General features: G+C 41.4%; 1 protein-coding gene across 1 annotated transcript in view; it reads left to right on the top strand.

Moving 5' to 3' along the window:
• UBXN2B (UBX domain protein 2B) overlaps positions 1-12501 on the top strand; it is a 28312-nt gene extending 15811 nt beyond the window's left edge. Inside the window, exons 7-9 of the mRNA XM_084618252.1 lie at positions 822-959; positions 5783-5944; positions 10804-12501. Of these exons, the coding sequence (XP_084474378.1) occupies positions 822-959; positions 5783-5944; positions 10804-10966 (463 nt within the window). The 3' untranslated portion in view covers positions 10967-12501. The remainder of the gene's footprint in view (positions 1-821; positions 960-5782; positions 5945-10803) is intronic.
• The last annotated feature ends 563 nt before the right edge of the window (positions 12502-13064 follow it).

Here is a 13064-nt window from a genome sequence, read left to right as displayed (position 1 = left end):
GCATTCCCAGCCGGAACCCTCACCCCATCCCGTACCCCAACCGCCTGTCCCAGCCCGGAGCCCACTGCTGCACCCTGAACCCCTCATTTCTAGTTCCACCCAGGGGTCTAGGGTAAGCCCCCAGCTGGTTCCCGCTACTGTGGGGGAAGCCCTGAGCTTCCACGCCGCCCTCCCCCCCCCTCCCCCCCCCCCCCGCTTGTGGGGCTGTGTGTGGCCCGTGACTGATTTTTTCTGTGGGTCAGTGGCCCCTGATAGAAAAAAGTTTCCCCACGCCTGCATTAGAGATTACTTGAGAAAACTTTAAAAATGTTTGATTAGTGAAAAATTATAATATAAATTTAAAGTTACAGCAACTATTTTTAGACATTTCTAATTCTGTTCCTCTGGATTATTTTTTAAATTCTCAACCAAAATATTAAAAATATCTAAGTATGGGCAATATTCTATCTCACTTTTTTTTTAAACACAGAACTCCCCAGTAACTTCATCTGCTTGAACATCATTTGCAAAATGTAGCTATTACAATGAATGAGTGTACAATTTTATCAGTGCACCCTAGATTTCAACTTGTGACTTAATAATGAACTACATTAATTATACATTCCATTAGTCTTTATTTTTAACTCTAGCTTCTAGAAGAAGTAGGCGCAATTGGATTCCTCTGCATTTTGATACAGATAGGGCAGTAGTTTCCACTCTTTATTAAAATATTGTTTAGGCTCTTGTAGGATCCATACTGAAATGTTTTACTGTACTGTAATTCGGAATTTCTATTGTGTACTTTAAGGAGACAGCTAAAATGGTTTATTTTTGCATTTAAGAGAGATTCCTTTGGAACTTCAACGGTTGGTGCATGGTGGCCAAGTTAACTTGGATATGGAAGACCACCAAGAACAGGAATATGTAAAGCCTAGATTGAAATTCAAAGCTTTCAGTGGAGAAGGACAAAAGCTTGGAAGGTAAAAAAAAATGTAAACAAATTAATGTTCTCTTCTGTCATGTGCATGTGTAATTTGCAATTAAAGAGAAGAGTAGGACTCAGGATGACCGCAAAAGATGCATTTTGTTTTTGTAATGTTTTCAAACACTATAGGAGACTTCTGGAGAAGGTAACTCAGTGCACTTTCCACTTACGGCAGTTAATACCAGAAGTGTTTACTGATCCATCTTGTTCAAAGAATGTAGTGAATGAAAACAAATACTTTATTAATCCAAAATATCACAGGTCAAATATGTCAAAACTTAGAAGTTAGAAGACCAGTTAAGGTTGCCTTTGCAATGTAATTCTGTCCCATTGTGTGCATGCCTTATTTTACAGTCTTCAAGGCTGCAGAGAGGGTTTTGGGGGTCCAGTTCAAAATCTGAAATTGATGTCCCCATCCAAATAAAAAAAAATTACCATGGAATGAAAGTTTAGGAAGAGGGGAAAGGATACAGGGGGAGGGGGTCAGCGAAGCCCCAGGCCTGTGTGTTTGCTGCCTTCCCCACAGGAATGGGGATGCTCTTCTCTGCATGTAGCCAGGTCTTGCCTCTCCCTGAACTCTAGCCCTTCTAGCCCTGTCACTAGCGGGAATAGTATCCCTGACCTTACTCCTTCTTCTGGGCTGTCAGCGTGGCAGGTTGCCTCAAGCCTGGCATAAAGATGCCAATAACCTTGACTATGGGTTCTGGGCCTGGATGAGATGGGCAATTCGCTCCCTGCATTATTGATGGCAGGCATCAAACCCGAGCAGCATTGCAATCCCGTTCACCATGTTGCAACACCTCTTCACTCAAATTTGGCTCAGCCGCCCCTCTGTCATTTTGTGAGCCCTCTGAAACAGCGGCCCTGGGGCAAACTGCCCCTTCCACGCCCCCCCATCTCTGGGCAGCCCTGCTTAATTACATGATCACATACTGTGGGGGTTTTTTTGTATAAATTGGTCAAATTTAGGGGGTTTTTGTGGGAACAGCAGAAGCTGCACCCTTGAAATCAGGGTGATACCCCTGCCGAATTTAAAGTCCCTGTTTCAAAGAATGGAGTTGCCAAAGTTGTAAGATTTTTTTAACACTGGGAAAACAATGTATTTTACCCTTATCTTTATTCTCAGATGTGGCTCAACCATTTTTGCTAAAATTTTACAAAAAATTCAGCCTGAAATGGACACCCAGAATGGAACATTTCAGCCTGAATGCTTAACATTTGGCCAAGTTATAGGCAACTAAAAACAGGGTCTTATAATAGATAGGGTGACTATATTTCCCAAAGGGAAAACAGGACACCGCATGGGGCTTGCCTGAGCCCTGCTGCCCAGGGCTGGGGTTGAAGCCTAAGGCCCTCTCTCTCCCCATCTCCCATGTGGGGCTTGCCCGAGCCTTTCCCCACAAGAGCAGGGCTGACAGACCTAGCCCCGCCACCCAGGGCTGGGGCTGAAGCCTGAGCCCCGCTGCCCAGGGTTGACGTAGCAAGCCTTCCACCACCACTCCACACCACTACCATCCCACACCCATACCACCCCCGGTGTGGGGCTCACCCAAGCCTTGCCCCCAGCACAGGATTGAAAACCCTAGCCCCACCACTCAGGGCTAGGGCTGACAGCCCAAGGTCTGACATCGTCACACCCCTCCCCCGCCACGTTCCTCTGCTTTGGCAAAACTGTGCATTTGACCCATTAGCTTTTGTGACAAATGCACACTTTTGCCAAAAATGTCAGGACATCCTGGACAGGGCTTAAAAAGGGGACTGTCCCACCAAAACAGGATGTATGGTCATCCTAATAATGAAACATTTTTGGGCAACTTTAACGAAGGGTGGTGCTACCAGTTCTGCTTATAATCATCGGAAAAAAATGTATGCAGGATGTTAAGATTATTCTATTCAAATTTAAACTTGCTGCTTTATTACTGTTTCTAGAGAATCATGAAGTGGAATTTGACATTCATAGTGGAATGTCATTCCAATCTGCCAGATCAGTTTACCTAGACACTTGATAAATTAATATATACAAAGACCTGTCCTTCCTTTATTAAGGAAATGTAGCTGATTAAAAGTAATGGATTGATTGCCAACCAGATTGAAGCCCTTATTTTACTGTTTGAATGGGTAGAATGCCGAGAGCTGTAGTATAGGATTCCTCATGCAACCTTGCCAATATGCCTCAACCCTGATCTGGAAGGACCACTCTTTATACATAGTCCTTCACACTTAAGTCTTGATCGTTGTTAATTCCTTGCTGTCTCACGTGAGACTGCCAAAAACTTTGCCTACTTTGTTGGAGATTTTAAAGAAGGCACCAGTTCAACAGGAATTTGACTGAGACCACTAATTTATTCAACCCTATAGCCGTCAGTACTTGGTCTGTATTTAATCCAATGACGTTCAGTATAAATAGCAAACTGTATATTCCATTACTAATTCCCTGAACCATCCAACCCCCATCCTTCTCTGTCATTTTCTGCTTTTAGCCATAAACATTTTCATAGTCTGATACTTGACCAAGTTCTTGATAGGATTTCTGTATGGCAGCAATTAAAGTATCTATTGGCTGAAATGCCAGTGGCAGAAATATTGTGATATAGTATATGAACTGGTGACACCTTTGAATATAAGACTCCCAGCTACACAATTGACAGGTCCGGTATCCTTAAACAGAAGAGATATTAATTTGAGAATCCCGCTTGATTTATTTTACACAAAATGAATATGAACAATAAATTGCATGATGTTAAAACCTGAATTCCAATGAAATCCTGGTGAGAGCTTCAAAGGCTGCCACAAAAAGCTGAAGTACATAGATAATAGTCATTGAAACATAAGCAATAATGTTAAAGAATGTGACACCTGCCTTTGAATTGCTTAATCTGGTATCTGGGGGCAAGAATATGTGGATGATAAAATTCTAAACAGTTACATAATAGTGCAACTGCAAAATATGTTCTAGTGACTGAGCATCTGAGATGTGACAGTCAGCTTGCATCCCTAATCAGACTTGAGATATTATACCTTTTTAGACAAGGCTTTAAAAAACTATTCAAGGTAACTCAGCAAGAAGAAGCAGAAAAAAATATACGTGTAACATTCTGTCCTCAAGCTTTTATGTAACACAGAATCATAGGCTCCAGAGCAATCTTATAGACTAACTCAATAATGCCTAGCAGTTGAATAGTAAACATCTCAACTGCTTGATGCTCACCACGTTATATAATGTGTACTAATTTTGTCAGCAAGGCAGTTCTGATACCTTTTTGGAAATAGCTTACAATATACACTCGTTCATAAGCCAAATATTTTTGGTAAAAAAGGACGCATCAAAGAGCAGCGGTCGGCTTATAAACGGGTCTACACCAAAATGTGGTGATTTTAAACTCTATGAAATCATTGAATTGACTATCTAATACATTGTCCTTTTGTTTACCTGGAGAGCCTGCGGGCATGGCGCCCCTCAGTTCCCTGTGGCCGCAGTTCGCCATTCCCAGACAATGGGAGGTGCGGGAAGTGGCACGCAGTTGACTGTAATTTTGAAAGTGATTGTAATTTTGAAAGTGAAGACATATTTGTTCAGTTATTGTTCAGTCAGGGTAAGCTGCTGGTGGTCAGGACCTTTTGTTCACTTGGGGCGTCTGCAAGCACAGAGCCCCTCAGCTCCCAGTGGCCGTGGTTTCCCGTTCCCAGCCAATGGGAGCTGCAGGAAGTGGCACCACTTCCCACAGCTCCCATTGGCTGGGAACGGCAAACCACGGCCACTGGGAGTGAGGGGCTCTGTGCCTGCAGGCGCCCCAAGTGAACAAAAGGTCCCGACCTGACGGGCCGGGAGCCAAAGTTTGCCAGCCCCTGAAATATAGGGTCGGCTTATGAAAGGGTCATGCAGTTTTTACTATTTTTACATATCCATTTGGCGGGGGGTCGGCTTATAAACAAGTATATACGGTAATTAATTTTTAACTGTGTTAAAATAAATATATAACACATCTAAGATCACATAAGCAGATTTGTTTGATTACAACAGGCAATAGCTACATGTTGTTGTTGCTTCAAAACTCCTGTTCAGATTTTCACTCTCCAAGTCTTCCTTCTTTGCACTTAACTGACATATTCAAATGAATTTGCTGAAAAAGCTTTCATTTGCAGGTAAGGTGTGTGGGGTGTAAGTGTCAAAAGTTGGTTCCATTAATTGCATGGGTTTTTGATTTAGAGCTTTCAGTGTAAGCCAGTGATGGGCAACCTGCGACCTGTGGGTTGTTTTATAATCATCTGTCCATATATATAAAATTATGCAACTGTATTAGCCTTCCCTCTTTCGTAGTGATGTGCATTAAATTAGGGATGTAAAATGTTTACTAGTTAACCTGTAAGCATTAGTCTTACTGGTTAATCCACCTTAACCGTTAACCCCACACCAGCCCACCCGCTGGCCCCAGCCACAAGGGCAGGAGCAGCCCCAGCCGCACCAGTCTGATCCTTTAATCGGTTAACCATTTAAGTGAAAAAATTTTAATCGTTTAAACGATTAACTTTTTAAACAATATTTATATCCCTGTGTGAAATAGTTCTGTATATAAAAAAATATGTACAAGAAACCTCATGTATGGAGAAAATGTTCTTGTGTAACTAAGTGCATGTTTATAAAATCTTATCCATGTATTAATGCAGACAGCTTTGACACTGTTTTCAATACCCAGGTCAATTAGCATACAGTGCATGATACTGGTTTCAGATAAAAAAAAAAGATAAGAAATGTTCTAAAATACATCTTTTCAGTTGTGGTTTAATTCTTTCAGTAACACCTATATTTCAATCCTTTAGCCTCACACCTGAAATTGTCAGTACACCTTCTTCCCCAGAAGAAGAGGAAAAATCCATTCTTAATGCAACTGTTCTGATTGATGACTCCATTGCAACAACTAAAATTCAGATTAGGCTAGCGGATGGAAGCCGTTTGATACAAAGGTTCAATCAAACACACAGGTAAACTAATGCCACAGAGATACAAGTAACCACACTTCTTTCAGTAAGATAAAAAAAGAACTAAAATAGCAGCTGGCATATAAAAAGGCAAGAATGATGGTAACAAAGGTAAAGTGTATAAGCAGTTTATTAATTATGAATGTTTGCGGTAGAGGAACGCTAGATGTAGAATTACACTTTTGGAGGTGATCAGATTCAGGCATTTGGTAACTGTAAAATTAATATAACTTTCATCGTCCATACTCATATCATTCTGGCTGTTAGTTTGGATATAGCCTTGAGAATTACTTCTGTTTGGCTGCTTGATGTGTGGTGTTATGCAATTACTTATCCATTCTAAGAGTGCATTTGTGCAGAGTTTGGCAAAGTTATACTGTTGTCACATTTCCTGCTCTACATGTATGTGAGAACTGTGGTGGGCAGAGTGAGACAGTTTCAGCTGTGGTACAATCAGTGAGCAGAGGGACTTGCAATGCTAAGTCTCTTTATTTTAGCAGACCTGAATAATACAACCTTCCTTCTTTCCTAGTATTTGGTTGAGAGCAAGGTGGCTGAGGCTTAGTCCAATTAAAATAAAGGTGATGCTGATAGATTGGGAATAGAACTGTGCAGGAAACAGATTTCCTGTCCTGTTAAAATTTTTGAGATTTCAAAAACACTCCCATTCTGCATATAGACAAAACAGTGACATTTTATGTAGTTGCAAAGAGCCGAAGAGAGACACACTCCAGAACAGTCAATGCATGGTGCATAGGGCACGCACCTGGGATGTGGGAGGCTACGTTCAGGTCCCTGGTCTGAATCAGTCAGAGCAAGACTCATACCTAGATCTCCCACGTCCAGTTGAATGCCCTAACCAATGGGCTATTCTGGTGGTGGTGGAGGAGGAAGGTGTCTCTCTCATTTAGACCAGAAATTCCATCCTCAACCCAGGAAACCTTTCCTGGCAAAAGTTTTTTGTTTAAACTGGCATGTTCCTGCAAAAAGTTTTGGCAAATCAGTATTTTGTGACAAACCACTGCATTGAATATTCCTGACCAGCTCAAGCGGGGAAACTGATACAAGGTGTGACCCAGGATATTGCTTTTCCCCATTATTGAGGGAGTATTTCCAGTCTTGAAGGAACTTTGCCATCCAGGAGGGGAAGGGGGATTCTGGACTCCAACCTGCTCCTAGGTTCCCAGATAGCATCAATAGCCAGAAGCACTTGTTTCCATGTATTTTGTTAGGCAGTAGTGACCCTTTTCTCACATAGTTGTCATAGTTATCCAAGCACTGATAATGTCAATATAGAATACACTTCACAGCCCAGTGTACGGTAGACGATCAGTAAGGAACTACAGCTACTGCAGGATGCTGCTGTCTGCTTGCTTAATTATTGGTTAAAGAGGACATTTTACACTAACTCTTCAAAGATTGCACAGGCTTATTATTTTCCTCTGGAACAATTTTGCAGCATTAAATTTGTTCTCGAGCCCTGTATAATTTGCATCTTGACTGTCTTAAGATGACTTCTTGTTCTGTGTGTTGACACTACTTATGATGTCATCTGAAGTACTTTTGCTGACAGTTTTTAGATTGTGGGTGGTTGATAGGGGTATTCAGCAGAAAACTTTTTGGTTTTGGAACACATTCCTGTCCCCAACCACCATTTTTCTGTCAGAGCTAGTCTGCTGACTTTCAGGGTACATCAAGGGTGTAGACATGGATCTGGTGTAGACATGGATCGTAGCTCACTCAGGCCCACCAGAATCAGAGTCTGTGTGAATGCCAAGTTTAAGTGAATTTATTAATGGGCTTTATTTTGGAACCATGCAACGTGAAGGTGGGAGCTCAGGTATTAGACATTGCCCTTCCATCAGAATTTGGGGCCCACCCAAATTTCGATACCTAGCTACACCACAGGGGTACAGTGTAATGCTTCTCTTTTTTCATTCAGATTTGGCCATGTCTGGGAAGTAGGGACAGCACTGATCACTCAGAATTGAAGCTGATTAAGGAACTGGCGTTAATTTAGCTTGGCTTTGTCATTACATGTGGGGTATTGGATTTTACTCAACTCTCAGTACTCAAACTGCTGAAAGAGTAAATTACGTTGAAAAATAAAAGGAGTTTATCTAGTGAACTCCTGTGCCACAACCTTCATTCTTCAAGATGTGTCCCCTATGGGTGCTCCGCTTCAGGTGCTCATGTGCCTTTCGAGCCCTTGATTGGAGATTTTCAGCTAGCAGTGTCCGTTCAGCTCTTGCATGCGCCCTGTGCCTCCTTGTGCCGGACACCAAGGTTATATATGGGTGCACAGGCAAACTGCCCTTAGCTTTTTCTCAAGCACTTCAGCCTGAGACGGAGCCTTAGTGTATCTACATTGGCCATTCTGTTTTTCCTTAGTGTTAAGATACTTAGTTTAGCAGTTGGTAATGTTAGTGTGGTATAGTTAGTGTGGTATATAGTTACAGCAAACACAACCAGCATCGAGGAAATGTTATTGAGAGCACAAATTAGGACTGGACATGTCATCAGAATGGAAGACCACCACCTCCCAAAACAGATCCTGTATGGGGAGCTGAGACAGGGCAAAACAAAGAAGTGTTATCCGTATGAGCGCTTCATAGATAACTTGAAATGCGGTCTGTTGTGGGCTGGGATCAATCTCAAAGAACTTGAGCAAACCGCTCAGAACAGGACTCACTGGTAGTCTCTGACAAGATTAGTATGCCATGGGTTTGAGCAGGATTGACCAAATTGTTTCCAGGCTGCATATGAAAGATGCCATAGAGCTGCATCGTCAAATATCATGGATACGGACTTCCTGCACCCTCAGTGCAGCCGACTCTGCATCAGGGTTTGGACTTCAGAGTCATATGCATGGCCATAGATGAGAATTGTAACAATATTGTCATCATTATCAGTGATGGACGACTACTATGGAGAGACTACTAGTAGTAGTAGTTATAGTTAGTTTCTGTGGATAGTGAGGGGGGATTGCTTTGTTCTCCTTACCCTTTTTTCCTTTGGGAGACTCATTTTTCCTGGCAGGACATGCCTGGCTCCCCAGGTTTCAAATGCTGCCTCTCCTAATGAGGCTAGTCTTGTAAACAATGGCCACTCTAAGTGTGTTCATTGCTTGGGGGAGTCCCATATCTCTCAGAAGTGCAACTTTTGCTTGACCTTTAAGTGTAGGCCAAGGAAGAACAGGGAGACCAAGCTAAGACTGTTCATGACAGAACACTCCTGCAGCCAGAACCAGGTCACAAGAAACCTCCCACCTCCAGAATGCCTGTCCTCAGACAGACCCAGAGCACGCTGGGGCAAGCTTCCCCCAAGGAAGGGAAGATTTTTGGAGGCTTCTGGGAAGGCTCCCAAAAAGAGAAGTGCAGACTCTCAATCCAAGGAGCCAGCACCAGAAAAGACCAAGTCTCCGCACCAAGTCTACGGTCTCCGAGGGTACTGTTGAGGCCAAAGACTCTTCTATGGGGACTGGTGGGGCTGTGAAGCACTGGAGCTCCAAGGAAAGAAGACACTGCTCTGGCAGGATGCCAGTATCCTTTACCCACAAGGAGAGCAGTCATGGGGCACTGTCGAGTTCAGCCCAGCAGTCAGTACCAATGCATCCGACCCAGCCAGCAGTGCCATTACTCCCCTTAGTCCAGCCATTGGTACTGATTCATTTTGTCCAGCCATCAGTGCCAGCACATTTGGCATGACCCCCTTCTTCACCTGGAGTGTAATCATCATCAGTACCGTTGGCTTTGGTGACCATGGCCTGGGCTACTGCTTCAGTACTGGATCCCTTCTCACTATCACAGGCATTCCAGCACTCTAAGGACCTTACGTTATCTGATGGACCAGAGTCCCTGCTTCTTATGGGTACTAAGTGCCTTTCGGTACTGAGACACCAGTCTCTGGGCTACTGTCCTCTGGCACCGTAGGAATCTCCACCATTTTCAGTGGTGCCCCCCGACCCGATGGGATGACATAAAAAAGAAAGAGGGAGACTTTCAATCAGTCTCCTCTGTCTTGGTCAGGGGTTCACCAACCTGCCCCTTCAGGAATTCCTTTTTGGCTAGTCCCAGGGAGGATTGTATTGGTCATCAACAGTGGTGGAACCAACCCTGTATTCCAGCTTCATTTCCTTATCCATGTGGTCAGATCTGATACATCAATAGGTTCTACAGTATCATCTTCAGTTCTGGACTCTGTTTTGAAGTTCCCTCCTCCTTCTGGGGATACTGTCCAGAAATCACCTGAAGTGGAGCACCGATAGGGACACTACTCGAAGAAGAAGAGGAGGTTATTCAACTTGTGCAGTAACTACAGTCTTCAAGATGTGTGTCCCCTTGGGTGCTCCAGTACCTGCCCTCCTTCCCCTGTGCTTCAAACTGTTCCTTGGGGGACAGTTGGGTAGAGAAGGACCTGAGGCCAGTTTGCCTGCACACACCTATATAGCCTTGGTGTCTGGCACAAGGAGGCATAGGCGAATGCACAGGCTAAACAGACACTGATAGCTGAAAATCTCTGATCAATGACTCAAGAGGCACCTGCACACCTGAAGTGGAGCACTTATAGAGGGAGACAGCTCAAGATTTTACAAGATGAGTAACTTTCTATTATATAAGACAAACCATACATCTACTCTTCTTTTCAGTCCTTGTATTCAGAAAGCAAGAATCCCTAGATTATCATCCTAATCTGGCGAATATAATCAAAATATAGGTATACAATCAAAAGTGCATTTGTAAATAGTGCATGCTGTATTTGCAGTATTCAAATTTTTTGCCTTTATTGGTGTTGGCAGCTGATTCCTGTATAAATTAAATCATTAGTAATTTTCAGTGTTTATATCATATTTATTTCAACAGGATTATGGATGTTCGAGATTTTATTATCCAGTCCCGTCCTGCATTTGCAGCATCTGACTTTGTTCTTGTGACTACATTTCCAAATAAAGAACTAACAGATGAAAGTCTGACACTACAAGAAGCAGATATACTTAACACTGTGATTCTTCAACAACTAAAGTAACCTTGCACCTGTCAGTCCAATATAGCTTTTGTGGATAGGTAATGTGCCAAACTGTCATACAAGGATGCTTCCAGTGGTGCGGAGGGAGGGAATCAAATCAACATCTTCTTTCACTTGCACAGATCAGTTTTGTTTTTATTTCTGTTCTGTGTTCCAACGATAGCATATTTGAATCAGATTTTAGAGTGATTTCTCACCAAATGTTTTTACAGTTTTAAAACTAAGCTTGTATAAATGGGTATGTTCCAAAACTCAGCAAGAACTAATAAGCTACTTGAGAAACACAGATATCACTTTATTATTCAGATATTTTTAGGGGAGAAAAGGAGTTTTTTCAGGGAGTCAGTGTCTTTTTACACACTTGGTAAGTCTTGCACTAAGGAAATGTTTTATGCTGCATTGACAAACAGCCTTTTGAAAACTTAACCCAGTAGGCTGAGATATGTTTACCTCCCTTAGCACATAGATTTTCAAGTATTCTTTGTAAGTTGACATGTTTACATGCCCTAATATGATTTTAAAATATTCTGTTTGTAGTGTTTTGTTGGTGCAGTATAATTACATAAAATAACCTATAAATATTTTTCCTGTAAATTATCCTATAACCGTCACTATGAATGGATCAGTAACAAAAGAAAAACAAATCTCAGCCTTTTCTGAATATATTTAATATTGTTCTCACTCATATTTAATATTTTTCTCACTTGTGCTCCAGGTGTAATTCTCATGTTGGAAAGAATTTACTTTAAATAGAAATGGTAGAGAGTAATAGCAACTAATGGACAAACAAAGCTCCATATTTTCCAAAGAATTGGCTTGATGATCACATTCAAACACACGTGCAAGTGAGACCTATGCAGATACATAATTCCATGCACAAGCAGTTATTTAGGTGTTCAGATAACATGTGTGCACAAACACAAGACTTGTTTATGTAGTCATTTGAATGCACAAAAGAAGATGTGCAGTTGTGCATGCAGTTTTGCACCTGGACTTTAGCTCTTCATATTTGATATTTTGTCTAAAAGTGTTAAATTTTCAAAGTAGTACAATGGGAATTTAGTTATGCAATTTTCTTTATTCTCACTGGCAGCTGCGTGATTAAACCATGACAATTCTTTGAAAATATATTCTTTTCAAAGAGTTTAATCCTTCATTCTGCTATGCAGATAGAAACAGCGTGAAATAGAAAATGGGGTCCTGTATTTATACAGCCACAGATATTATAAATCTGCATACCGTGAGTCAAAAGAGAGGATCAAATCTTAGATGAGGAGAATGGGCTGCCTCCCATGTGCCAGTATGTATAGAATGTTGTCTTTAATATTATTTCCCAAAAACTTGAAAACTTATTTCACTATACTTCGCTCATCCTTGGTCAGTAGAATTTATTTTAAGTTCTTACCTCAGAGTAGGCATTTCCAACTATAAGTAATTTTCAATCATTTGCAACCATTTAGGAAGTCAAATGTTTTGTAAGACAAATATCTGCATGATTTAAACAATCACAAATACATTGTGTGTGCTAATCAATAAAGAAAACATTTTAAGTTAAAAATGTCCCAGACAACTTTTTCATATTCTCTTATTTTTTACGCTGTGACAAACGAGTTGTTTGTGTGTTTTGCATGGTGAGTGTTGTGTATTTGGGGTGAGGGAGGAAGGAAATATATGTTTAAAACAATATACTAGACCTAAATACTTGGTAAATAAAATATAGATTTCCGAGTCAGAGTTCTGATGTGGATCTGAACCACTACAAAGTTTGGGCGTGTTTGGAATCAAGGATTAGCTTCACGTCCATACCTAATAAAATATAAGCAGTGCTCAGGTAATAACAAATTGAACAGTTTTAATGCCTAAGGAACTGTGGTTACATAAAAGAAATTGAACAACCCTGAAAAATGAGAATCTAAGACATCACTAACTACATGTTGTCACCCTTTCTTTATTTTAAATAGCCAGTGACCTTCTGATGTAAGAGCTTTGTAACATCTGGGTAAAAGTCTTTACTTTAAGATTAAAGCGCTCAGAGAAAATACAGCATGCATTTGTATTTATTAATATCTTTGGAGGTATTCAGGCAGCGTTTTTTAAA

This window comes from Lepidochelys olivacea, assembly GCF_965140295.1.
Source record: "Lepidochelys olivacea isolate rLepOli2 genome assembly, chromosome: 2".
NCBI lineage: Eukaryota > Metazoa > Chordata > Testudines > Cheloniidae > Lepidochelys > Lepidochelys olivacea.
Note: the sequence above shows the minus strand (reverse complement) of the source record. Positions and strands in the feature narration are given on the sequence as shown.